Source organism: Salvia hispanica, chromosome 4 (genome assembly GCF_029641045.1).
Source record: "Salvia hispanica isolate PSC_SH4W2 chromosome 4, Shi_PSC_v1, whole genome shotgun sequence".
In the NCBI taxonomy this organism is placed as follows: Eukaryota; Viridiplantae; Streptophyta; class Magnoliopsida; order Lamiales; family Lamiaceae; genus Salvia; species Salvia hispanica.
The window spans coordinates 5504297-5532065 of NC_142695.1; the positions used below are offsets into that span (position 1 = coordinate 5504297).

General features: G+C 38.5%; 4 protein-coding genes across 4 annotated transcripts; 1 reads left to right on the forward strand and 3 right to left on the reverse strand.

Annotated features, from left to right (window-relative positions):
• Nucleotides 1-102: 102 nt before the first annotated feature.
• On the reverse strand, nucleotides 103-4338 carry LOC148927125 (uncharacterized). Its single transcript, XM_089056022.1, has 3 exons — nucleotides 3947-4338; nucleotides 1235-1277; nucleotides 103-546 (listed from the first exon to the last, which is right to left on the reverse strand). Exons 1-3 carry the CDS (start codon nucleotides 4274-4276, stop codon nucleotides 182-184), a joined length of 738 nt encoding a protein of 245 aa, XP_088912148.1. The 5' UTR covers nucleotides 4277-4338; the 3' UTR covers nucleotides 103-181.
• On the reverse strand, nucleotides 1629-2972 carry LOC148927126 (uncharacterized). Its single transcript, XM_089070132.1, has 2 exons — nucleotides 2034-2972; nucleotides 1629-1943 (listed from the first exon to the last, which is right to left on the reverse strand). The coding sequence occupies exons 1-2, from the start codon at nucleotides 2970-2972 to the stop codon at nucleotides 1629-1631; spliced, it is 1254 nt and encodes a 417-aa protein (XP_088926258.1).
• Nucleotides 4339-5175: 837 nt separating the features above from the next.
• LOC148927127 (uncharacterized) lies at nucleotides 5176-8483 on the forward strand. Its single transcript, XM_089056072.1, has 4 exons — nucleotides 5176-5282; nucleotides 6368-6770; nucleotides 6969-7529; nucleotides 7935-8483. The coding sequence occupies exons 1-4, from the start codon at nucleotides 5176-5178 to the stop codon at nucleotides 8481-8483; spliced, it is 1620 nt and encodes a 539-aa protein (XP_088912198.1).
• A 2578-nt stretch (nucleotides 8484-11061) lies between these two features.
• Nucleotides 11062-11883, reverse strand: LOC125195854 (major allergen Pru av 1-like). Its single transcript, XM_048094112.2, has 2 exons — nucleotides 11644-11883; nucleotides 11062-11541 (listed from the first exon to the last, which is right to left on the reverse strand). Exons 1-2 carry the CDS (start codon nucleotides 11825-11827, stop codon nucleotides 11246-11248), a joined length of 480 nt encoding a protein of 159 aa, XP_047950069.1. The 5' UTR covers nucleotides 11828-11883; the 3' UTR covers nucleotides 11062-11245.
• Between the last annotated feature and the right edge of the window lie 15886 nt (nucleotides 11884-27769).

Here is a 27769-nt window from a genome sequence, read left to right on the forward strand (position 1 = left end):
TAATTTTTTTTTTGCAATATATATTAAGTTAAATAACACCACACTCCCAAAGGCTACATTATCACACAAAACATACACATATTAGTTGATAAATCACTCCCAAAACATTAACATGTCCATCAATCTTATAAACATCAAGAACAACAAACTATATAGGATTACAATTAAAATTTAAACACAATCACATCCTAAGTTTCTTATCGTGATGTCCAAACTTTGAGAAGAAATGAGCAAGAAATGCAAAGAATGTAGCAATGCAGCTCATTATCCATAATAAAAACATGATAATCAAATCCACAAATTTCCTCTTAGGCAGATGAGATCTGTCTGATTGCAGTAAAGCCCTATACACAGCCTCCGTTAGTGCGAACGCGGTTACGGGATCACAGTCTTCAACAAGAATCCCTTTCTCCGTCAAGCATGCCACGTCGTATGCCCCACTCGTCTCTGGTATACCTAAATATTCACATATTTTTAGCCTCGCCCCGATCCTATCTTCCGGGCTTAGGACGTCACCGTGTGTTAGAATTAAGATCGGATTCTCATCTGTTGAAATAAACATACATTTCTTTATTAATTTCTACGGATTTATATGTATAAATAAATAATAGTAATATTATTAACGAGACAATAACAATCGTACACAATGCACATTAAAAAAAATTGCTACTAGTACCGAATAAAATTTCTCTCCGAATCCGATATCAGTTCAATGTTAATTACAATTACAATGTTAAAATGATATTCTTCTAGATTAGTTGGTAATAGTAGATATTAAGGTTAATTTTAAATTAACAACTCACGTGTAGTCCTAGTCAAGTTGTCATAATAATAAAAATAAATAAATAATGCAATTTGTAAGTTCTTTACAGATATTTCAGATTTGACTAATCTCATATGGGGAAAAGGAATGCGACTTTATCGACTAAAGTGATGTTTCAAATTTTAATCATATAATTATAGACATTACTACTTACTTTGACTCTGTTCTGCAACAATTTTTGTCCGACTGATAAATTTATTACTGTACTTATTTAAAACTAGTAGAAATTCTCAAAATTATTACCAAATATTGAAACTTAAGATATTACTCCATTATTTATTACTGGATAATCAATCATAATAATCAATTACCATTAACGAAATTCGAATTACATGATAAAATATTAATTATATACTACCTTAAATGAGTATAATAGACCCTACTTAGGAAAAATAGAATGAGAAAACTTACTCAAATTTTTGATGCAATCCAAATGAAAAAGGGACTTCAACGCCTCGAACAACTAGTGGCGGAACCAGAAAATTGTACAAGCCGGGGCTGAAATTTAAAAAAAATATATAAATATATATATATTAAAATATTTAATTTTACATGTAATGTCTGTTCAACTTTTACGACACACTAGATGATAACTGTTTTCGACGAGTCGCCATGTCTTGAAATCGCCGAAGAATAGTCTCATTTCCAATTTTTTTGAAAATTCCCCTCTCAATGTATACCACCATGATATCATTCATCCATTCGTCTCCCATTCTATTGCGCAAATCTGTCTTAATAAGTTTCATGGAAGAAAATACTCTCTCGACAGAAGCTGTTGCAACCGGGAGGATCAGTGTCAACTCAATCAAACGGTACACCAACGGAAAGCTTTATCTCTTGAGGTAGAAACCAACATCTTTGCTAAATTTCCCAAATCTTCAATGTTGGAGAACTCAACTTTATCAACTATATCATTGATATAAGTTTTAAGTTGATATGGAAGAGACATACGTTCAATAGATGAGAAATCAGCCGGATAAAGTTCTGCAAGACGAACCAACTTGTCCACATTGAAGCTAGCAAATGAGTTTTTTGGACTAAGGCAATTCATGCAAGTAAGCAATTCCGAATTTATTTCTGGGAAACGATTCTCCATCTCTTGAGTAAGTAAATCAAGAACCTAACAATACAAAAAATTTGACTAAATTATTTAATTGATAAATGATAATCAATTGCAATCATAATTGAGAAAAAAAAATGTGAAGCTTACTTGACAGTAAATCTCCACTTTGTAATGATGATAATTAGTAACGCGCCCATCCCGCTTCATACGCACACGATGATTGATGATATCATTCATACTAATGACGTCAATAAAATTAGCCACACAAAACTCTTCGACATGTCCCAAGAATTTATTCCATCCATTCTCTCTCAAATCTCGCAAAGTCCTTTTGGTTGTATCAATCAAAGATGTAGCTTGAACGATATTTTGATCCCCAAGTTGTAGAATTGTTGACAAATCATTCGTTGTCCCAAGCAACTCTATCATCAAGTGAAGAATAAAAACAAAGTCATAACTCACCATCCTCATGCCCAATGTTTTTGATATACCTCTATTATCAGGATTAGCACCATCTTCAAACACATTTTCAAGCACTTCAATTATTGACGACCACTTGCTTTTCAAACGAAGCAAAGTAGTGAAGTGTGACCCCCATCGAGTGTCGCCTGGTCGCTTTAAACTCGTCTCTTGATTTAAACCCCTTCCACTTTTAATTTCTCCACTTTCTATACCTTCGACAAGTTTTTCATGCTCGAGCTGTCGTAGCTTGTCCTTTCTTTTACAAGATGATCCACATGTGTTGACAATCATAGTGACAATAGTAAAAAAATCGCTTACAGCACCATGTGTTTTTGTAACATTTACCACCACTAATTGAAGCTGATGGGCAAAACAATGAACGTACTTGGCAGATGGATTTTCATTCAATATAAGTGATTTCAAACCATTGTACTCACCCCGCATATTTGATGCACCATCATAACCTTGACCTCTTAATCGTGACAAAGATAAACCATGCTTAGCAAATACTAAGTCAATCCCTTCCTTCAAAGATTTTGCTGTGGTATCGGTGACATGAACCAAGGCCAAGAATCTTTCTACAATCTCTCCATCATTGTTAACATACCTCAGAACCAAAGCCATTTGTTCTTTTATCGATGCATCGCGCGCTTCATCAACCAAAAGAGAGAAATTACGATTTTTAATATCTTCCAAAATAACTTTTGTAGTTTCAACAGCACAACAATTTGTCAATTCCTTTTGAATTAAAGGACTAACCATCTGATTATTGCGAGGAGCATTCTCTAATGTCACCGCTGCTACCTCAAGTTTTTGGTCACGTAACCAATCAAGTATCTCTAGAAAGTTTCCCCTATTTTCAGACTCCAATGATTCATCATGTCCTCGAAAAGCCAACCCTTGTTTCAACAATATTCGAGTCACATCTAAAGAAGCAATCAAACGAATCCGATAATTGACTTCGTCTTCCTTATCAAATTTCATCAAATTATATCCAACACTTTGTCTTTGATTTTTAAATCCTTAAAAAAGTATTCTGGCCTGATCATGTGTGCTATTAACTGAGCCCTCATGTTCTCTAAAAATAGCAAGAGCCTTTTTCCAATTTTTACACCCTGTGCTCACAAATACATCATCGCCAAACCGATTGTCGTTAATTGGCCTAAAAAGATAACACCAAAAACTCTAGCAGATTAGAAGCAGCGAGAGCGTTGTCTCACAAGTCGCGAATCTCCAGCTCCAGGCGTGAGAAAATTTGGGAGAAAATTTGGGCCAATTATGTATGGACTTAGAGCTAGGGCTGGCACTATTAGTTAGTTAGTTTATTAAATTAGAAGGCCCAAATGAAAAGCCCAAGTTGTAAAATAAAAAGCCTAAACAAATAAGCCCACTTTCTTCTTCTTCCCCAATTTTCAATCGCGTAACAGCTTCTTCCCCAATTTTCAATTGCAGAATTTACAGGTAACAGGTGACGGAGTCAGGGCTCGCTCCGGGGCGGAAATCGGTCGGAGCACGACGGTATAAGGGTAATTTAAGGTCTGGTGCCGGGCAAGCCCCCGCTGGCGCGGGGGCTTGGCACTGTGTAGTTCCGCCGCTGCCTCGATGGATTTGAAATCAGCAGAATTGAAGGCTTGGTGAATTTGCAACAAATCAGCCACAACCATCACACAATTGACCCTTCTCTTCACATATCTTGAACTATTTAATCTCATAAATTTTCGATCATCTCCTAATCTGTAGCAAGGTTGGTTGTGTCTAACGCCGTCTCTCATCCACGTCGAAACCTCGTCCAATCCTTCGTCTATTCGAATCTGGTCGAAGCCTCTAGTGTCGTAGACACACAATCCACTCCTAGGAGATCTCAACACATTGTGCTCTTCAAGAAACATAGTCGTGTATCTTGATGATTCCCCTAATTTCATATGCATATTAAGTTAAATAGTAGTAGTACCATGTTTCAAGAATTCAAGATTTTGTGTGAATATATCTTGACAATCTTTAATTAGGGACGGACGAAAAAAGAAATTAGGATCAATTAATGGAGGACGGATGAAACATTGAGAAGCTTAAGTATATTAGAAAGCATATCACTTGGTAATTATTGTATTTTATAGGTTGAGAACATCAATTGGTAATTATTGTGTTTTGTGGGTGGAGAATTAAAGAACATCTAGTTGGGCCCTCTCTTCAACTCCAAAATTGCTTCATCAAATTGCAATAACCAGCAGCGGCTGCTCGGTGATGACAACAACGCTGCGTTCTGACCGACGTATGACGGTAGAAAGAGGGAAAGAGGAGACGAATAGGGGATGGTTCGAAAGAGAGAGGGTTCTAGTTTGATAGATGAAAATGGAAGTTGCTGACACTTTTGTTTTGGGCCATAGAGTGAGTAAATTGGGTTGGTGAGTTTAGTATTTCACAAGAGGAAATTAATTGCTTTGGGCTAATTTTATTCAAAGTAATGGGCTGATAGACAAGAAAGAGTAAGGAGATTGACTGCTCTAATTTAGTTACTGAAACGGTTTCCCACGTCGTCTTTGGAGGTAAATATTCAAGTAGCTTGTGGTATTTCTGTTGTAGCTGCTGAAACATCTCCTTATGCTTGCCTATGGATCCTGTCTCTTGTTTGAACACACCCTTTCTCAAGTTTGATAAGAAGATTTGGACCTCGTGTTTTATTTTGTCTCTTGGTCCATTTGGTGGTTGAGAAACAAGGTGATTTTTGAAAAGGCAGCCAAATTGGAATGTTGAGAAGAAGCTTATCTTATGGAGATTGGGATCATAGACTAAAGCTCGGTGTCCAGAATTTCCATTTCTACTAAGTCAAATGAGCGAGGAACTGCCCAAAGTTAGACGATGGACAGGAAAATTGCAACCGGAAAAAGCTAGGCAAAAAATTGTTGGACCATCACTACTTAAATTGCCGTTGATAAGGTGACCTCTCTTTGTACTCCTCTCTTTGTTCTATAGCCTTTTTTGGTTTTTTATTTTAGACTTATTTGTTGTTTTGACTTGCTCACCCGTTCTAAATCTGATTTGGGCCTTTATTTTATCGAAAAAAGTTACCTCGGCCGGATTAATTAAGAGGAGACTGAAAGGATGAACTACTATGATTAATTTTGAAGTAATACAGTTTGGGATAGCAAAGAAATGGTAAAATGTGACTCTTATTGTGGAACGGAGGTGATATTTTTTAATTTGCTATTTACGTGTGTGTCATGTTATGTGTACAAGGGATAGAATTCTACGGGCAAAATAATTTATTGATAATATGTGAAAGCCAAAAGTACAACGTAACAATGAGCACACGAACATGAAAGGAAATAAGATTGCCACCAAATTTATTTGAAAATCACCCCATTTACTTGGAATCGCACACAAACGCAACAGTTGCACACCCTTGATCTTTTTATTTTAGAATACCAAGAGGCATCATAATTTTAGAAATTTCATTTTTAGTTGTATGCATCGGGGATGGGTTGTTGGTGTTCCACAACAGCTTGGAAGAATCCACCAATAATATTCTCTTTAACTTTCTTTATACCCTCTCGAACCTCATTCTCGTTATTTCCTTTCGTTGTACACAGCGGCGGAACTACACAGTGCCAAGCCCCCGCGCCAGCGGGGGCTTGCCCGGCACCAGACCTTAAATTACCCTTATACCGTCGTGCTCCGACCGATTTCCGCCCCGGAGCGAGCCCTGACTCCGTCACCTGTTACCTGTAAATTCTGCAATTGAAAATTGGGGAAGAAGCTGTTACGCGATTGAAAATTGGGGAAGAAGAAGAAAGTGGGCTTATTTGTTTAGGCTTTTTATTTTACAACTTGGGCTTTTCATTTGGGCCTTCTAATTTAATAAACTAACTAACTAATAGTGCCAGCCCTAGCTCTAAGTCCATACACAATTGGCCCAAATTTTCTCCCAAATTTTCTCACGCCTGGAGCTGGAGATTCGCGACTTGTGAGACAACGCTCTCGCTGCTTCTAATCTGCTAGAGTTTTTGGTGTTATCTTTTTAGGCCAATTAACGACAATCGGTTTGGCGATGATGTATTTGTGAGCACAGGGTGTAAAAATTGGAAAAAGGCTCTTGCTATTTTTAGAGAACATGAGGGCTCAGTTAATAGCACACATGATCAGGCTAGAATACTTTTTGAAGGATTTAAAAATCAAAGACAAAGTGTTGGATATAATTTGATGAAATTTGATAAGGAAGACGAAGTCAATTATCGGATTCGTTTGACTGCTTCTTTAGATGTGACTCGAATATTGTTGAAACAAGGGTTGGCTTTTCGAGGACATGATGAATCATTGGAGTCTGAAAATAGGGGAAACTTTCTAGAGATACTTGATTGGTTACGTGACCAAAAACTTGAGGTAGTAGCGGTGACATTAGAGAATGCTCCTCGCAATAATCAGATGGTTAGTCCTTTAATTCAAAAGGAATTGACAAATTGTTGTGCTGTTGAAACTACAAAAGTTATTTTGGAAGATATTAAAAATCGTAATTTCTCTCTTTTGGTTGATGAAGCGCGCGATGCATCGATAAAAGAACAAATGGCTTTGGTTCTGAGGTATGTTAACAATGATGGAGAGATTGTACAAAGATTCTTGGCCTAGGTTCATGTCACCGATACCACAGCAAAATCTTTGAAGGAAGGGATTGACTTAGTATTTGCTAAGCATGGTTTATCTTTGTCACGATTAAGAGGTCAAGGTTATGATGGTGCATCAAATATGCGGGGTGAGTACAATGGTTTGAAATCACTTATATTGAATGAAAATCCATCTGCCAAGTACGTTCATTGTTTTGCCCATCAGCTTCAATTAGTGGTGGTAAATGTTACAAAAACACATGGTGCTGTAAGCGATTTTTTTACTATTGTCACTATGATTGTCAACACATGTGGATCATCTTGTAAAAGAAAGGACAAGCTACGACAGCTCGAGCATGAAAAACTTGTCGAAGGTATAGAAAGTGGAGAAATTAAAAGTGGAAGGGGTTTAAATCAAGAGACGAGTTTAAAGCGACCAGGCGACACTCGATGGGGGTCACACTTCACTACTTTGCTTCGTTTGAAAAGCAAGTGGTCGTCAATAATTGAAGTGCTTGAAAATGTGTTTGAAGATGGTGCTAATCCTGATAATAGAGGTATATCAAAAACATTGGGCATGAGGATGGTGAGTTATGACTTTGTTTTTATTCTTCACTTGATGATAGAGTTGCTTGGGACAACGAATGATTTGTCAACAATTCTACAACTTGGGGATCAAAATATCGTTCAAGCTACATCTTTGATTGATACAACCAAAAGGACTTTGCGAGATTTGAGAGAGAATGGATGGAATAAATTCTTGGGACATGTCGAAGAGTTTTGTGTGGCTAATTTTATTGACGTCATTAGTATGAATGATGTCATCAATCATCGTGTGTGTATGAAGCGGGATGGGCGCGTTACTAATTATCATCATTACAAAGTGGAGATTTACTGTCAAGTAAGCTTCACATTTTTTTTTCTCAATTATGATTGCAATTGATTATCATTTATCAATTAAATAATTTAGTCAAATTTTTTGTATTGTTAGGTTCTTGATTTACTTACTCAAGAGATGGAGAATCGTTTCCCAGAAATAAATTCGGAATTGCTTACTTGCATGAATTGCCTTAGTCCAAAAAACTCATTTGCTAGCTTCAATGTGGACAAGTTGGTTCGTCTTGCAGAACTTTATCCGGCTGATTTCTCATCTATTGAACGTATGTCTCTTCCATATCAACTTAAAACTTATATCAATGATATAGTTGATAAAGTTGAGTTCTCCAACATTGAAGATTTGGGAAATTTAGCAAAGATGTTGGTTTCTACCTCAAGAGATAAAGCTTTCCCGTTGGTGTACCGTTTGATTGAGTTGACACTGATCCTCCCGGTTGCAACAGCTTCTGTCGAGAGAGTATTTTCTTCCATGAAACTTATTAAGACAGATTTGCGCAATAGAATGGGAGACGAATGGATGAATGATATCATGGTGGTATACATTGAGAGGGGAATTTTCAAAAAAATTGGAAATGAGACTATTCTTCGGCGATTTCAAGACATGGCGACTCGTCGAAAACAGTTATCATCTAGTGTGTCGTAAAAGTTGAACAGACATTACATGTAAAATTAAATATTTTAATATATATATATTTATATATTTTTTTTAAATTTCAGCCCCGGCTTGTACAATTTTCTGGTTTCGCCACTGGTTGTACATGTTTTGATGGATTTAAAGATGCAACCTCCATCAGGACCAGTTTCAACATTATTCATAACTGAGACAAACTCAAAACCTACACTCATATTAGCACCTTCGAGTATACTGAACTTGTAAACAAGATTTTCTTCGTCCAACTCATCCAAATAATTATAATTTTTCTTTCATCACTAATACAATATCTTAATAACCTTATGTCGCATGTTTTGACTATATAGTTATAATATTATGCACGTTTATAATGGACATCATTTCCTTCATCGTCATACTTTTTACAAGAATGCATGGTCTACTTCAATATTAAAAATTGAAAATACTTTATTGGTTGACATTTAATTGGCTTCTAATTAGATCGGCAAATGTGTTGCCGTAATTTATAAAGATTTTCTCGTTCAAACAAAAAGAAGTTTATTAGCAAGACGATTGGGCACACGACTCCAAAATCATCCACATATTGTTTATTTGAATTATTATATTCAGGTTAGTATTTATTTTTCATATATATGAATAATTGTGATTTTTTAAGTCCTAATCTGTTCAATATTTAAATTTTTTTTTTTAGCCCTCCCGTTAATTAAAGACTAACTATGTTCCTCTGTATAATTGTGATTTTTTTCGTCCTAACCTGTTCCTAGATTCAAAAATTTTATTTACCCCTCCCGTTTCCCTGTAGTTTGTGAGAGAGTATTTAATTGTAGCAAAAATAATAGTAACTTAAATTATGAAACTAAATATGGCCAACAATTTTTAGTTAGTCTTATAAGATTTGAAAATTGTATAGTATTAAACTACGAAGTTTTGTACTTTTACAATTGGACCATATATATGTAAAATGATTTATTTGGTTTATTCTCAAAATGATTATGATATTATTTGAATGATTAAGAAAATTAAAAAAAAAAAAACTTATTCTAATTAAAAAATATGAGTGGAAAAGATGGTGGAATACGATATTAATTTTTATATTAATTTTATAATAAAATATGAGCGAAACGATTAGTTAGTAGATGTGAGGCTACCTTCCATTTACAAAAAAAGTGAACAGAGACTCCTAATCGCAGACCGACTAAAATAGTAAACTGAGACTCCTAATGGCCGACGAATGAAGTATTTCACAATCTAAATCGGCTTTGGCTATCACCAATATCTAAATATCATACAGATTAATTATTCCTACTGTCCACCAATAAACTTTTCATCTTCCCATTTTCGTCCGTCTACTAATAAACTTCTCATTTTTTACTCCCTCTCTCTCACTCTAAGTGGAGCATTTTTAATTAGGTACGAGACTTTATGTAGTGTTGTTTTATGAGTAAAATATAGAAAATAAAGTAAGAGGGAGAAAAAGTAGAGAGAGTAATGTTTCTATATTTAGAAATATGTCATTTAGAGTGGGACATTCCAAAAAAAAAAATGTAGTATCACTTAAGAGTGGGGCTGAGGGAGTACTACTTTTGATAATGAACCCCACATTATATTAATTTTATCTAACTCACATTTTATTATAATAAAAAAGTGTGATCCACGTTCCAATAAAATAAGAAATCTATATTTATTTTATCATAAAAAATATAACTATAAAACCACTATCTGATATATGAGGACAATCGAATATTCTTAAAATTATGCGATCCATAATAAGTTAATTAACACATTATGTGATGGGATAAATGGAATGGTTCAAATGGGAGACTGGATCAATTTTCCATTGCATTTTTTAAATTTCCACATGTTCATTATGCTTCTAGAAGGCCAATTTATTATTCCCTCTGTCTCTATTAATTGATATCATTTAATTTGGCATGGATTTAAAAAATGGATGAAAAAATTAGTGGAGTATAAATCATATTTTTTATATATTATTTTTATAATAAAATGTGAATGAAATAAGTTAGTAGAACATGATATATATTATTAAAAGTAGTATTATTAAAGATGTCAATTAATTAGAGAAGGAAAAAAAATGAAAATAGTGTTAATTAATTGGGGACAGATGAAAGTTACAGGTGTAAAAGTAGACATGTTTTAAATGTTAGATAGAGGTGACATGGAGTGCATTTTAGTATAAAAAGATTTGTGTCCTTAAATATCCAAATGTTTTGAAACCATAGTAGACCTTTTGGACTTTTCAAATCAAATAGTAGTAATTAAAATAAAATACAGGCATGCTACATTTCCACGATTTACTCTATTTTTCCTTAAATGTATATTTCTCTTTGTTCATCGATCATATTGCTATATTAAAATGTCAATATTGAAATCTTATTTCCCTTTTTTCTGTTTTTATAAATTACTATATATTTCACCAATTTATTTTGTAATAAAATTAATTAACTATAAAAATAGAATCTATATTATACTACAAACTTTTTCTATTTGTTTTCTTTAAATTTTGTGTCAATTCAAAGTCAGACATTTATTCATTAACAAAAAATATATTTTTATTGTTATAAATCCATACTTCCACAATAAAAAGGTTTATGTAATTTTCCAACCTTTTATAGATACATAGCATTTGTTCAACATCTTGATACAATACATAGAAACTCAATACACACAACACTCAACACTCAAACATAATTTTGAAATTCTTGAAATCATCACATGGAAATTACAATAAATAATTACTTTTCTCCTTTTTAGTTCTAGGTATGTCCATGGAGGTGAGCCTCAATAGCATGAATGAACCCTTTAGTCGCCTCTTTGCCTTTCTCTATAATCTCTTTTATTATGCCATGCTCGTGGTCATCCTTTTTGGGGTGGTATGTTGCGGCAATCTTGATGACACAACCACCATCAGCACCCTTATCGAATGTTAGAACATAGGATACAGATTCGAGATCGTCTCCCAAAATACCACCTTCGATCAAATTGTACTTGAACACATGGTTTTCCTCGTCCAATTCTACAATCTTATGCTTTGCTGGCTTGATACCACTTCCTATCAATTACAATTCAAATTTCTTTTAGAAAAACAAAATGTTTACCATTACTATATATAAAAAGAAAATCGTTTTAATCATAGAAAAAACAATTATTTTACCTTCTGCAAAAGTAACAAGCATGACACTCCCAACTCCTCCATCTCCCTCTATAGTTTCGAAGCTTTTAAAGAAATTGGGTATAACTTTGGGCATGAGTTCGTTTGCATCAAGCACAAAAGCTTTGAACAATTTTTGTGGTGGGAGTGAGCAGCTGATTTCTTGATCAGCCGTGATTGGTGCCATGATTGATAAAGATTAATGAAATTATGAATAAGTAGCTAGCTAGATTAGTTGTGTTTTGTGCAGCAAGGGGAGTATCTATTTATAAGTGAAGAATTGGGATCATATTTTGTCATCATCTTTTTTTACAGGAATATGTTTGTATTTCTTTTTATTGATAGTCGTCTCTGGGTCGGGTTGATTAGTTAGACATTTTCCTTCCCTTTTTATAGTATTTATGAATTAGATCTTACTACTTTCATCTTTAAAATATAGAAACTACTTTTATTTTGGTGAGTCTCTTAAAATTGAATATTTTTCATTTTAGAATTTTTTACAATGAAAAGGAACCATTTTCCCCCTAACATGCTCCAATCACTTTTTTTTTAAATTCTTTTTTTAATTTATCAATTATACAATAATACATGTATTATTTCAGAAGTTTCAAAGATAGAGATAGTATAATTTTTAGTTATTTTTGTGTGTGTAGTAGGTGAACAACGACAAGGGAAATACAATTGCTATTTGTAGGAGTTGGGTTGTATGATGAGTTAATCTTCAATTATACTCACACCGTATTTCAAAAATAGAAAGTGGAATATGCAAATTTTAATACTCCGTGAGAAGGGAAAAAAAATAAAGAAAAAAATAATTAAAATAGCGTTAGTGTATTAGTAGGACTTATCATTTTTATGAGTTAATGTATTTAAATTTAAAGGTTGCGTCACAGAAAATTTGAACCTGAGACCCTTGGCTTTAGTTGTGTAAAATGTGGTGAAAAGTTTTCCAAAATGAAGAATGGACTTATTTTATGGGACCATAAAACAAAAGAAAACTACTTATTTTCTTATATTAAAATTAAGGGTCACCATAGTTTATGGCCCAAATTTTAGGGTGAATTGTGTAGAAAAAAATGGTCAAATGCAAGTAGAACGTAGTTAGTAATTTTAGAAAGACTTTTCGATTCATATGACGTTTTCAAACTATCATATCTTATCTTACGACTAATGTGCAATCCTAATCAGCTCAAAAATATAAAAATCTCAAATGTAATCCAGCCTTTAGTTACTAGACACATATATTTATAAAAAAAATTGGTTAGTCAAAAAAGTAAAATAAATTTGCTTTTTTAAAGTGTGTGGATAAATTAGTGAATTGGGCGGATTAAAGAATCAATTAGTAGTACCAAATTTTTATTATGCGTGACGCAATATAGTGAAAACCACCCAGGGATATGAAGAAATATTTAAAACTAATTTATCGGATGATTTAATCAAACTTACAAATATACACCTATTTTTATCATGCAATTAAATTTAAAAACTAGCTCAATCCCATCAGTCAGTGTTAATCAAATTATATATGCATCCTTCGGATTGTTGACGAGGACCATTTCTTAAACAGGATTAGGTAATAGTTGGTAGGAATTTTGATTAAATTAAAGTTAGTTGCTAAATCAATTTTGCAAAGATCAGATTTTATGCCGGCCTGAGTCAGAGAGAGAAAAAGAGGTAGATTTTGCCATACCATGAGTTCATAACGTATTAAATCTTTTACACTACATTTACATGTAGTTTTTTTTTTTTTGAAAAATTCCACTCAAAGTGATAATGTCACGACCGCGCTTTGCTAAGGATAGCATTGCTCGATAAATCATGACCAGGGGAGGGAATTAAGAAGAGGGGATAGAAAGGGGACGAAAGAATTTATAATAAGACCTGCAAGTACTTTTTCATAATATAAAAGAGGTTCACAAGACAACGAAAAAAAACCATGAGTACTTAAGAGAGTGTTTAACGTAGGTCACTCGTTACTGATCATTTTTCCTATGACCCATTAGTACAAAATACTACAACCTAAGCACAGCGGAAGGAGTTGTAACCATGTGGTCATGTGTATGAAGACACATGCCACGAAAATCCTACAAAAGAGATGAGACAACCACCAACTCCACTCAGCCACCAGTTCATCACTTGCTCAACCTGCACATTTAGAAATACATGCAGGGCTGAGTACGGGGTACTCAGTGAACACATCGCCGAAAGATACATATATATGAAAAGTTATTATCATGCCATCACAGTAACACACGGGGGTTTTTCTTAAAGGCCCGAGCTTACTAAGTTCATTTTCATAAAGTTCGTCTGATCAGACTAAGCTCATTCCATCAATCCGCCATATCTGATAGTTCATTGTGTGTCGGGAAGGTGGCCACCTTCCACGATCACATTGACCGGCCAACCCTTACGATGACTCACGGTCCATTCCTTTGTGTACACTAACTCGAATAGGATCTTGGTCCTATTGGAGCCGAATTCGTTTCATTCATTCATTCCTTTGGCATCGCCAAGCAGATAGGCATCATAAAACAAATAATTTATGGCACGATAACATTTTAAAAAAAAATAAGTGCAATTTTATCAAACAAAAATCATTTCATATATTTGATAATTTTATCCACACTTAATGTGTTGGATATAAAGCCCACCTCAAAGCTTCCCAAAGAAAATGCTGCAAAAGCTTGGCCTCGGAAATCAAACTTCGCGAACACGCCCTTCTTGAAATAGTATAATGTTTTAAATTAGTTTTAAGGACATATATAAGGTGCATGTCATGAAATGATCCTACATGTAGTATGCGTCCTACGTTCGGGGTTCGATCAAGATCACTTCATTCCACTCAAGAAAAGTGGATTTCTATTTTATGAGATACCTTAAAGTAATTAAATAATTATTTGGGAGAGGGTTCATTTAATCCATACATTCTTATTTTCCAGAAATTTAATTAATTAATTACGGAGGGCAAGACATTAATTTATCGCAAGATTAAATTTTTTTTTTAAACGCTTCAAATATTTTAAGAAACATTACACCACAACTACGAGATAAGGTTCCTTTTATTTCTTATGCTTCAAAGCCCAAAATTCTCATTCCCTCTAAATTCTCGGCCCAAAGAAATAATATTAGGAGACCACATTACTAAATAATTCCTTGGCCCAAAGGGGAGGCCCAATAGTCAAAAGTGTTGCCCCAATTACTAAAAGGATTAATCCTCCCATTCATTCTTCCATTTCAAACAAACAACCTCCCTCTCTCCCACTCTCCCTCTCTCTCGGCTCTCCCCTCTGCCGGCGCCCTGGCGTCGCCGGCGAGCGGCGCCGGCGCCGGCCTCTCCGGCGCTCTCTCTCTCTCTCGGCGCTTTCTCTCTCTCCGGTTTTCTCTCTCTCTCTCTCTCTTTCTCTCCCTCCGGCTTTCTCTCTCTCCGGCACTCCCTCTCTCGCCGGCGCTCCCTCTCTCGCCGGCGCTGCCGTCGCTGTTGCTGGTCACCGGCAGTTCCACCGCCGTTGACCGAAAGGTAGGATTTTCCTCCCATTCCCACTTCCCCTTCTTTCTCTTCTTCTTCATTTTCTTAAATTGAAGACTTAGAACTAACAATTAGGTCTTGAAATGCGAAGATTTGGATAGATCGTGCAAAATGGGGTCGGAAGAGGTTAATTTCGGCACAAATCGCCGGAACAACCACCGCCGCCGCCGCTGGACTGCCGCCGCCTGTCTGCCGCCGCCGCCCTGCCGCCGCCGCCGCTGGACAGCCCCTTTGCTTATGGGTGAGCTCTCCCATGATTGTTATTATTGTGTGTTGAAGATTCTTAGTAGATTAGGCCTTGTTTAATTGTTTTCTTAGTCTAAGCTTGGTATTGTTAAGGCAAATATTCTATTCTAGATAGTCATATGCATAGTTGGTATGAAATCATTAGGGAAGAGATGTACAAAATACTAATATGATTTGCCATGTGGAAAACCAAATGTTCATGCTTGAAAGGTATGAAAATGGCTATGTAGTGAAAAGGGTTATTAGAAGAATTACCTTAAAAAAAGAAGAGAAGAAGGATGGTAGTGTGTAGGAATTTGGCTCCCCTTCTTCAAACACTTGTATGCATTCCCATCTTGATTGAATATTTGTTTAGGTAGTTTTTCATGGATGAACAAAGGGATTAAGAGGGGGATGGGGTGATATTTATAAGGAAGAATGGTGCATGAAATTAATTGGTTTAAAGCTTGATTCATTGTGGAGGTGAAATGTCCAATGGTTAGGGACTCTTTGCCAAATGAGGCAAGTTGTCTCGTCAATCACTTGTCATGCCAAAAATGGCAAGAATATTATGTCTCGTCACCTAAAAAGGCGTGAGCCGTCGTTTGGTTTGCGTGTTTGATGTGATTTGATTTCGTCGATTGTCTCGTCTTGATTTAACGTGCTTCTTATCCATTCGTGCAGGTATCGGGATTCAAGGCGTGGCTATTGCGCAAGGTCCGGAGGGCACGGAGAGTATTTTATTTTTAATTAATATTTACTTAAACGTTGAACTCGTGTACGGACTTTTATTTGAAACTCGGTCTTCACAAACGGACCTTTATTAGCGCGACTTTATATTGAAGTAATACTATATTCGATCACCACTCCAAAATATACTTCACAACGATTAATTATTTGAGAAGTAAAGATCTAGGCGCGAAACTTAAATATATATAAGGTTGATTTTCAAAGTCTTAAGGTAAAAAGTCGGGGTGTTACATTCCTTCCCCCTTACAAAAACATTTCGTCCCGAAATTTGTAAGGGTCTATTCAAACAGTTCCGGGTATTTTTCCTTCATCTCGTCTTCCAGCTCCCATGTAGCTTCTTCGTATCCATGATGCTTCCACAAGACCTTCACCGAAGTGATGGATTTTGTCCTTAGGTGTTGCACCTTCCGGTCTAAGATTGCTTCTGGCTTCTCTTCGTAGCTCAAGTCCGGGTTTAACATCATCTCTTCATGGTGTATCACATGTTTCGGGTCGTACACATATTTCCGCAGCTGCGAAACATGGAAGACGTTGTGCACGCTTCCGAAACTTGGTGGCAGCGCCAAACGATAGGCGACGGGTCCAATCTCCTCCAGGATTTCGTAGGGGCCAATGAAACGAGGCCTAAGCTTCCCCTTTACCCCAAAACGTATTATCCCTTTAGAAGGGGACACCTTCAAGAAGACTTTGTCTCCTACCTTGAACTGAAGGTCAGTCCGACGAGTATCTGCATATGACTTCTGTCTGTCTTGTGCTTCCTTGATTCTACCTTTGATCTGGCGCACAATTTCGACCATCTCATTGACTACTTCAGGACCCAACATCTTTCTCTCACCGACCTCATCCCAGTATAGGGGCGATCTGCACTTCCTCCCATATAGCGCCTCGTAAGGTGCCATATTAATGGTTGCCTGGTAGCTGTTGTTGTATGCAAACTCTATCAGGGGTAGGATTGTCTCCCAACTCCCTCCTCTGTCAAGTATGACGGCTCGAAGCATATCTTCCAGTGTTTGAATCGTCCTTTCTGACTGCCCATCAGACTGTGGGTGGAACGCGGTACTGAAATTTAATTTTGTACCAAGTTCTGCTTGCAGGCTCTTCCAGAAATTTGAAGTAAATTTTGCATCTCGATCTGACGTGATTGAGGCTGGGATACCATGTAAGCGCACGATTTCCCGCACATAAAGCTGAGATAGTTTTTCAGATCCATAAGTGATTGGAATTGGCAGGAAGTGGGCACTCTTGGTGAGGCGATCCACGATCACCCAGATGGCAGTGTTTCCTCGCTTGGTCTTCGGCAAGCCCGTCACAAAATCCATGGTTATGTGTTCCCATTTCCATTCAGGAATTTCTAAGGGTTGCAATTTCCCGTACGGTCGCTGGTGAAGAGCCTTGACTTGCTGACAAGCCAAACATCTTTCCACGAATGATACTATACTTCTCTTCATGCCATCCCACCAAAATTTCCGCTTCAAGTCTTGATACATCTTGGTACTTCCAGGGTGTGCGGTGTAGGGCGTGTCGTGAGCTTCGCTTAGGATCTCATCTCTCAGTTTCTCATCCTGGGGCACACACAGCCTCCCTCCGAAAGTGAGGGCGTTGTCCGCCTCCTCGTGATAGGTCTCATGTCCGTCAGTCCTCACCTTTGCTCGTATCTTTTCCAGACCTTCGTCCTGTCTCTGTGCAGCGATGATACGCTCCCTCAAATCTGGCTCCACCACTAGAGTAGCTATCCTTGCTTCCACCGTTTCTGGGGCACTTATCATTTCCATGTTGAGCTTGCCAAATTCTCGTAGCAGTTTCTCCTCGTGAGTGAACATGGCGGTCAAGTGCTGAGTCTTTCGGCTTAGAGCATCGGCCACCACATTGGCCTTGCCGGGATGGTAGTTGATGCCACAATCATAATCTTTCACCAGCTCTAACCATCTCCTCTGTCTCATGTTCAAGTCCTTCTGTTCGAAGAAGTACTTGAGGCTTTTATGGTCCGTGAAAATCTCACACCGAACTCCGTAGAGATGGTGCCTCCAAATCTTTAGCGCGTGCACTACCGCGGCTAACTCCAAATCATGGGTAGGATAATTAAGCTCGTGCGGCCTAAGTTGCCGTGACGCATATGCTATCACCCTGCCATTTTGCATGAGGACGCAGCCCAATCCACTTTTCGATGCGTCAGTGTAAACCACATAGTCTCCTGTTGGATCTGGAACAGCCAGTACTGGCGCGGTGGTCAATTTCCTCTTTAGTAACTCAAAACTTTCTGCACATTCTGGGGTCCACGAAACTTTGGTGCCCTTCTTGAGTTGTTGCGTCATCGGTCTTGCAATCTTTGAGAAGCCCTCGATGAATCTCCTATAATAACCTGCCAATCCCAAGAAGCTTCGTATCTCGTTGGGTGTTCCAGGGGGTTTCCAATTCTGCACGGCCTCCACCTTTGCTGGATCTACTTGAATTCCTTCAGCAGTCACCACATGACCGAGGAAGTTCACCTCGTTGAGCCAAAATTCACACTTGCTGAATTTGGCGTATAGCTTCTCGGCCCTTAGTGTTTCCAGAGTGATCCGTAGGTGTTCTTCGTGTTCTTTCTTGTCCTTAGAGTAGATGAGCACATCGTCTATGAATACCAATACGAACTTGTCAAGACAGGGGTGGAAGACTCGGTTCATGAGATCCATGAATACCGCAGGTGCATTTGTCAAGCCGAAGGGCATCACCACAAACTCGTAGTGGCCGTACCGTGTTCGAAAGGCCGTCTTTGGAATGTCATCTTGTCGAATCTTCAGTTGGTGGTATCCTGACTTTAAATCCATCTTTGAGAAGACACTAGCTCCTCGGAGCTGGTCGAACAAGTCATCAATTCTTGGCAACGGATATTTGTTCTTCAAAGTTAGCTTGTTCAATTCTCGGTAGTCAATGCACATTCTTAGCGTCCCATCTTTCTTCTTCACAAAAAGTACAGGTGCTCCCCACGGTGAGACACTTGGTCTGATGAAACCCAGGTCCATCAGTTCTTGAAGTTGCATCTTCAATTCCTCCAATTCCTTCGGAGCCATTCGATATGGAGCTTTCGACACCGGCGCAGACCCGGGTTCGAGATCGATGGTGAATTCCAATTGCCTATCCGGGGGTAAGCCAGGTAGATTGTCGGGAAACACATCTGGGAACTCTCGCACTATTTCCACATCTTCAATTTTCCTCCCTTCTTTTCTCTCTTCGTTCAGGTAGACAAGATAGGCCGGGTGGCCTTTTCGTACAAGCGTTGCAGCTTGTAGTGCGGAGATTATGGATTTCCGCTTGCCCAAGGTAACCCCATGAAAGTTAGTGGCGTCCTTTCCGGGAGGGTGAAAAGAGATTTGTCGTTGGTTGCACAGGATAGTGGCATAGTTTTCAGCTAGCCAATCCATCCCAAGGATTATGTCGACGTCGGACATAGGCATAACACTCAAGTTGTTGACTAATAACTGATGTCCTCCAAAAGAAACCTCTAGGTTTGAGCAGAAGCACTTAATTTCAATTATTCCTCCGACAGGCGAAGACACCCTAAGTCTATGTTCAACTTGATTCGTTGGGATGTCTAAGGTATCTACGCAAGATGCTGATATGAAAGAGTGCGATGCACCAGTATCAAATAAGAGAATGACAGGTACACCAAGGAGCATAGCCATACCTGCCAGATTTCCTTGGTCCCCTTCCGGTTTCTTCTGTCTGAGAGCATAGGCACGGGCCTGTGATGGGAGACTCGGCCTCCGAGGATGTTGCTGCTTTGGTGGAGGAGGAAATTGTGGTGGTTGCCAAGGTTGCATCTGGACTGCTTGCAACTGTGTGCGATATGCTGGCTGGTTCGACCTTGCCCCTACTCCAGAGGTCTTGTTTGGACAGTTCCTAGCAAAGTGGCCATTCCTTCCACACACGAAGCAAATGTCTGTCCCTGCTCGGCAGATTCCGTGTGCACCTTGTTGCATTTGGGGCACGGTCTCAGATTTGATTGATAGCCCCCAGTTGGATTTGAGGCATTTTGTCTTCCAACATCATGGTGGTGAGATTGTGGTTGCCACGGTCGTTTCGGTTGTTGAGGACCTCGAGTACTTTCCCATTTGCGTTTTTCTTTGGACCCTTGGGGGTAGTTCTGAGGAGGAACCGGAGCTACAGTCTGAGTGCTCCGTTCAGTGGGCATTGCCGCCTCTATATCCAAAGCTCGGCTCAGGGACTCCAGGTAGGTCAATCCCCCGTGGCTAGCTAGCGCCATCCTAATCTCGTGCCTCAGACCGGCACAAAATTTCTCCGCCATCCTTTCATCAGTGTCGACTTGTTCTGGAGCATATCGGGACATCTCACAGAAAACCCTATCATACTCTGTTACTGACATCCTTCCCTGCTTAAGGTGATAGAATTCCACTTCCTTCTTCTTTCGGTAACTCTTAGGGATGTACTTATCATACATTTCTGCCTTGAACTGCTCCCAAGTTAAGCTTGCAATCTGGCCTGGGGTCATGGTCTTCTTACGTGCCTCCCACCAGAAATCGGCCGATCCGGCCAATTGGAAGGTCACACACGCCATACGCTCTCTATCTGTGCATTGCAAGAAGTTGAATATCCGCTCCATCGCACGCACCCAAGTCTCAGCCTCGGCCGGGTCGCCCAGTCCGTTAAAGGTTGGCGGATTCTGTCGGAGAAAGACTTCTTCAATCCTGCGTTCAATCCTCGGAATTTGCATAAGTGGTGGCGGGGGAGGTGAAGGTGGAGGCGGAGATGGAGATGGAGGTGGTGGCGTAACTTCGCGCCAATCTTCATGATTTCCTTCGACAATTTGGGGCACTCTTCCACCGCGTCCCCTTCCCCGTCCTCTAGGACGTCCTACCCTCCTAGGTGACATTCTATAAGAAAAGAAATTATTATTGAGACAATAATAAAAAAATAAAAAAATAAAAATAAAAAATTTGCAATCATGCATGGGTCTTTTGTACATAACTTTAATTGAAGGCAACCAACAAGAGGCACAATAACATCACCTATAAACAAGATACAATCGTAAGCATAGAACATCTGCATATATATATATGTATCAAGCCAAAATTGCCTCTAGAGAGGACTTTTTGTACATAACAGATCCTCCTACATAACATACGAAAGTCCCAAACTCTACGCGATCGACAAAAGAAAAGCGTGAAACCGTAGGAAAGAACAGTTTTCACGTCACAAGGGGACTAGAGATAAAACTACTAGCATCAGGACGGCCTCATAAAGGGTCCGTTGCTGATGGTACATAACTAACACTACTCTACCAGTCGCCGTCCGAGTCTAGAGAGCTCAGCCCCGAGCTCCCCTCAAAGCCATCGTCGCTACTGATCGCAATCGGGTCATCCTCGGCTCCTCCTGGTAACATCCCTGGCATGGGAGGAGGTATTGCGGCGTCCGGGACCTCCCAAACCTCGCGGCGTATCTCAGCCCTGATCTCCTCGTAGCGGTTCTGAAAGTACTGGTACCAGTCTGCGTCCAACTCATCGGGGTGGGGTAGCTCGCCAGGCACCTCCAAGGACTGTCTGCGCTCAGAAGGACTCCTCATCTGCGGATCTGCCTCATCATCTGCCGGATACTCCATCGGGTACTCATCTTCTTCTGGGGCAGCGATCATAGGAGCCTTGCCCCGCCACGTGGGGTCATGCTCTTGGCCAGGAAACTGGCGCGCTCCCTGGGGTCGGTCGTAGCCCAGGGGCAAAACCATCTCCTGTCTGCGTGAAGGTCCTGCCTCGTGATCATACTGGCCCTGGGGCTCAGTAATAGGGAGGGTCGGAGTTTCCCACTGAGGTGGGGGCGGTGCTAGGATGTCTGGGGAGGCTGGCGGAACGTTCTGGTACCGCAAATACTGATCAATAATGGCACATAGGAAGCCTGGGAAGTCTCCCTCATCCTCTAGGGTGTCGGGTCGACGATGGATGAAATCATCTGCTAAGCTGGCTGTCCATATCTCCCAATCGTCAGGTAGTAGGGGAATCAGATGGCGTATGCCGTCAATCCCAGTGACGCCATGCTCGTGGGCCGTCTCCCACAACTCATAAAACCTGCATAAGACCCTCAATATGTGCGCTCCAGGACGAGGACTGTAGGATCGATAGGCGAGTATCGCATTGTCAGCGATAGCCTGGGGTGTGACTTGCTTGCGAGCCGTCCGGCGTTGGTTCATCTACACATGATGTTTTACCGAAACAATAAGTAAAGGAGAAAGTTGCTTAAGGATACACGACAATACTTCTTTTGGTATAAGGCAAAGGGTGTACTTGGCCAAAGCCGCACGCATCGAGATAGACGTTCATTATTAAGGGAATTGTGCGTCGGATTTGTAAGCGTAAGATCAATTTGTCATAATATAAGCATCGGGAAATGCTTTGTTAGGACGGAGGTATTTCGAATTCGTTCGTCAGGGCATAGGAAATTTTACGTATCCCTTTGTACTTCCAACATGAATCCCATAACATTGGCACAAAGATTACATCGCTCGGGAAAGCGAGAACCACACATATACTTATTTCTTCTAAGTTCTCATTCCAAAAGTGCTCATTTTATTAGTTCGATAAAATTCTTAAAAGACATCTTACAAGAAGAAAAATTACCTTCAATCAGGTTGAGGGCGATGAAATTGGTGCTGAGTTGTGGTCGATCTCGTTAACTTAGTCTAGCGAATCAAGTCTAGACTTTTCCTTTCCAAAGAAGGACTCACGGTTACAGAGCAGAAAACCTGGCTCTGATACCACTCTGTCACGACCGCGCTTTGCTAAGGATAGCATTGCTCGGTAAATCATGACCAGGGGAGGGAATTAAGAAGAGGGGATAGAAAGGGGACGAAAGAATTTATAATAAGACCTGCAAGTACTTTTTCATAATATAAAAGAGGTTCACAAGACAACGAAAAAAAACCATGAGTACTTAAGAGAGTGTTTAACGTAGGTCACTCGTTACTGATCATTTTTCCTATGACCCATTAGTACAAAATACTACAACCTAAGCACAGCGGAAGGAGTTGTAACCATGTGGTCATGTGTATGAAGACACATGCCACGAAAATCCTACAAAAGAGATGAGACAACCACCAACTCCACTCAGCCACCAGTTCATCACTTGCTCAACCTGCACATTTAGAAATACATGCAGGGCTGAGTACGGGGTACTCAGTGAACACATCGCCGAAAGATACATATATATGAAAAGTTATTATCATGCCATCACAGTAACACACGGGGGTTTTTCTTAAAGGCCCGAGCTTACTAAGTTCATTTTCATAAAGTTCGTCTGATCAGACTAAGCTCATTCCATCAATCCGCCATATCTGATAGTTCATTGTGTGTCGGGAAGGTGGCCACCTTCCACGATCACATTGACCGGCCAACCCTTACGATGACTCACGGTCCATTCCTTTGTGTACACTAACTCGAATAGGATCTTGGTCCTATTGGAGCCGAATTCGTTTCATTCATTCATTCCTTTGGCATCGCCAAGCAGATAGGCATCATAAAACAAATAATTTATGGCACGATAACATTTTAAAAAAAAATAAGTGCAATTTTATCAAACAAAAATCATTTCATATATTTGATAATTTTATCCACACTTAATGTGTTGGATATAAAGCCCACCTCAAAGCTTCCCAAAGAAAATGCTGCAAAAGCTTGGCCTCGGAAATCAAACTTCGCGAACACGCCCTTCTTGAAATAGTATAATGTTTTAAATTAGTTTTAAGGACATATATAAGGTGCATGTCATGAAATGATCCTACATGTAGTATGCGTCCTACGTTCGGGGTTCGATCAAGATCACTTCATTCCACTCAAGAAAAGTGGATTTCTATTTTATGAGATACCGTAAAGTAATTAAATAATTATTTGGGAGAGGGTTCATTTAATCCATACATTCTTATTTTCCAGAAATTTAATTAATTAATTACGGAGGGCAAGACATTAATTTATCGCAAGATTAAATTTTTTTTTTAAACGCTTCAAATATTTTAAGAAACATTACACCACAACTACGAGATAAGGTTCCTTTTATTTCTTATGCTTCAAAGCCCAAAATTCTCATTCCCTCTAAATTCTCGGCCCAAAGAAATAATATTAGGAGACCACATTACTAAATAATTCCTTGGCCCAAAGGGGAGGCCCAATAGTCAAAAGTGTTGCCCCAATTACTAAAAGAATTAATCCTCCCATTCATTCTTCCATTTCAAACAAACAACCTCCCTCTCTCCCACTCTCCCTCTCTCTCGGCTCTCCCCTCTGCCGGCGCCCTGGCGTCGCCGGCGAGCGGCGCCGGCGCCGGCCTCTCCGGCGCTCTCTCTCTCTCTCGGCGCTTTCTCTCTCTCCGGTTTTCTCTCTCTCTCTCTCTCTCTCTCTTTCTCTCCCTCCGGCTTTCTCTCTCTCCGGCGCTCCCTCTCTCGCCGGCGCTCCCTCTCTCGCCGGCGCTGCCGTCGCTGTTGCTGGTCACCGGCGGTTCCACCGCCGTTGACCGAAAGGTAGGATTTTCCTCCCATTCCCACTTCCCCTTCTTTCTCTTCTTCTTCATTTTCTTAAATTGAAGACTTAGAACTAACAATTAGGTCTTGAAATGCGAAGATTTGGATAGATCGTGCAAAATGGGGTCGGAAGAGGTTAATTTCGGCACAAATCGCCGGAACAACCACCGCCGCCGCCGCTGGACTGCCGCCGCCGCCCTGCCGCCGCCGCCGCTGGACAGCCCCTTTGCTTATGGGTGAGCTCTCCCATGATTGTTATTATTGTGTGTTGAAGATTCTTAGTAGATTAGGCCTTGTTTAATTGTTTTCTTAGTCTAAGCTTGGTATTGTTAAGGCAAATATTCTATTCTAGATAGTCATATGCATAGTTGGTATGAAATCATTAGGGAAGAGATGTACAAAATACTAATATGATTTGCCATGTGGAAAACCAAATGTTCATGCTTGAAAGGTATGAAAATGGCTATGTAGTGAAAAGGGTTATTAGAAGAATTACCTTAAAAAAAGAAGAGAAGAAGGATGGTAGTGTGTAGGAATTTGGCTCCCCTTCTTCAAACACTTGTATGCATTCCCATCTTGATTGAATATTTGTTTAGGTAGTTTTTCATGGATGAACAAAGGGATTAAGAGGGGGATGGGGTGATATTTATAAGGAAGAATGGTGCATGAAATTAATTGGTTTAAAGCTTGATTCATTGTGGAGGTGAAATGTCCAATGGTTAGGGACTCTTTGCCAAATGAGGCAAGTTGTCTCGTCAATCACTTGTCATGCCAAAAATGGCAAGAATATTATGTCTCGTCACCTAAAAAGGCGTGAGCCGTCGTTTGGTTTGCGTGTTTGATGTGATTTGATTTCGTCGATTGTCTCGTCTTGATTTAACGTGCTTCTTATCCATTCGTGCAGGTATCGGGATTCAAGGCGTGGCTATTGCGCAAGGTCCGGAGGGCACGGAGAGTATTTTATTTTTAATTAATATTTACTTAAACGTTGAACTCGTGTACGGACTTTTATTTGAAACTCGGTCTTCACAAACGGACCTTTATTAGCGCGACTTTATATTGAAGTAATACTATATTCGATCACCACTCCAAAATATACTTCACAACGATTAATTATTTGAGAAGTAAAGATCTAGGCGCGAAACTTAAATATATATAAGGTTGATTTTCAAAGTCTTAAGGTAAAAAGTCGGGGTGTTACAGATAATCTATTTTTCACTTATTTTATCTATTTTAGCATACTATATAATCATTTTTATTGGGTGACATATTTGAATATTTCTAAAAATTGAATATAGTGGTCATAGGTTTCTCTATTTGACATGATAGAAAATGAAAACAAAAACTAGCAAGAATTATTAATTTTGAGTTCCTTTGTCAAAGAAATTTTTGTTAAAAATTAAAATTAAATTAAAAAGAACTAGGTCATTGTACTTGGTCCGATCTACCAAAACAAAGGCATAGTAGGCAAAAATTTATTCAATTAACTAATAAACAGGTGAGTTAAAAAAAAGATTTTCATTTAATGTTGGAACAACATTTACACGCGTGTTTGCTCTTAATAAAAAAAAAACTAGTCTCGTCTATTCATTTTTATTTCCGGCAATGGTAATACGCCGTGCTTTTTCTAGCAAGAATTTTGTTTCTTAGTTGAAGTATTTAATATTTTACTTGCTTCCCTTATTAAGTATAATTCCTAGTATTTTTTTAGAATATTTTAAGATAAGTAGGTCCATTTTTTCACAAAAATCTACGTACAATTTTAATATATCTCTTACTTTATTTTCTTCCCTATTTTATCTACTTTAGTGCTGTATTTTTTATACACTTAACCAACTAGACAACATTCAGTAAATCCTTGTTCGAAATTGTCTCGCTTGACAAATGAATGTGATAATACTAGATTTAGGTTACACTTACACACATAAAATATGTTAAGACTTCCAATAGATGTTGAATAGTCAAATATCCCTTCTAGTATCCATTGACTTCCTTGATTGTAGAGTAACGAAACAAGGTTTACTTTATATAATTTTCCCTTTCGGGCTTAAGTTCAAATTAGATTTATGATAATTAATTTCATATCTTAAACCCATTGTAAAATTGGGGCCTTAAATAGCTGGATTTAAGGTTATCCAATTAATATTTTGGGCCACAATGTTTGAAATTTTAATGGACTCAATCTCATAAGCAATTATTGCCCAATGACAAATAAATCCACGTCAACTCGACGTCAGAAACCTTTTTCTCTTTATCTTTTCTTATAAATAATTAATAATAATAATAATAATAATAATAATAATTTTTTGAATAATTGTTTCAATCAAGGTCTACCTTATTTATTGGAGTATATCTTTTAGTATCTTAGTCGATTCCTCATCATGTTCACATCCCTCAAAATACTAAATTTAGTACACAAAAATTTTATACACATAAATATACTAGTGGTTTGAATAATTTGATGTATGCGTAGAATCTACATGAATGAAAGGGATTTGAATAACTTGATGTGTGCTTAGAATCTACATGAATGAAAGGGATTTGAGTAGGGGTGCAAATTTAGTACTCGGGTTTCGGATATACCCGATCCCGACCCAATACTCAGCGGGTTTTGGGTACTCGAAACCCGAAATTATGGGTTCGGGTATTGGTTTGGGTCATTAATGTTAGGATTTTTGGGTTTAGGATACCTGAAACCCGTATTAGGGTATCCGATGAAACCCAATTAGTTATGTATCTGTGATAAATATTTTTATTTAGTATGGGGCTAAGGCCCGTAGGCTAAATTTATTTAATCACATTTAAATTTAGGGTCACGGAATCATAATCTAGAAAAAATTAAAGCATTAAAATTGAAGTTTAAACTTTTAATGATAGTCAATAAATAGTACTTCCCCCGTCCCACAAAAGATGTCACACTTTCCTTTTTAGTTTGTCCCACAAAAGATGTCACATTTCCATTTTTGGAAAAAGTTTTCTCTCACATGAATATAAAAATAATATTTTCTCTTTCCATTTAATACACAAAATAAAACCTCCTAAAATCTCGTGCCGTTCCACAAGTGTGACATTTTTTGTGGGATGAAGGGTAGTATCGTGTTATTTTTAATAATTTATATTCTCATCCCAAT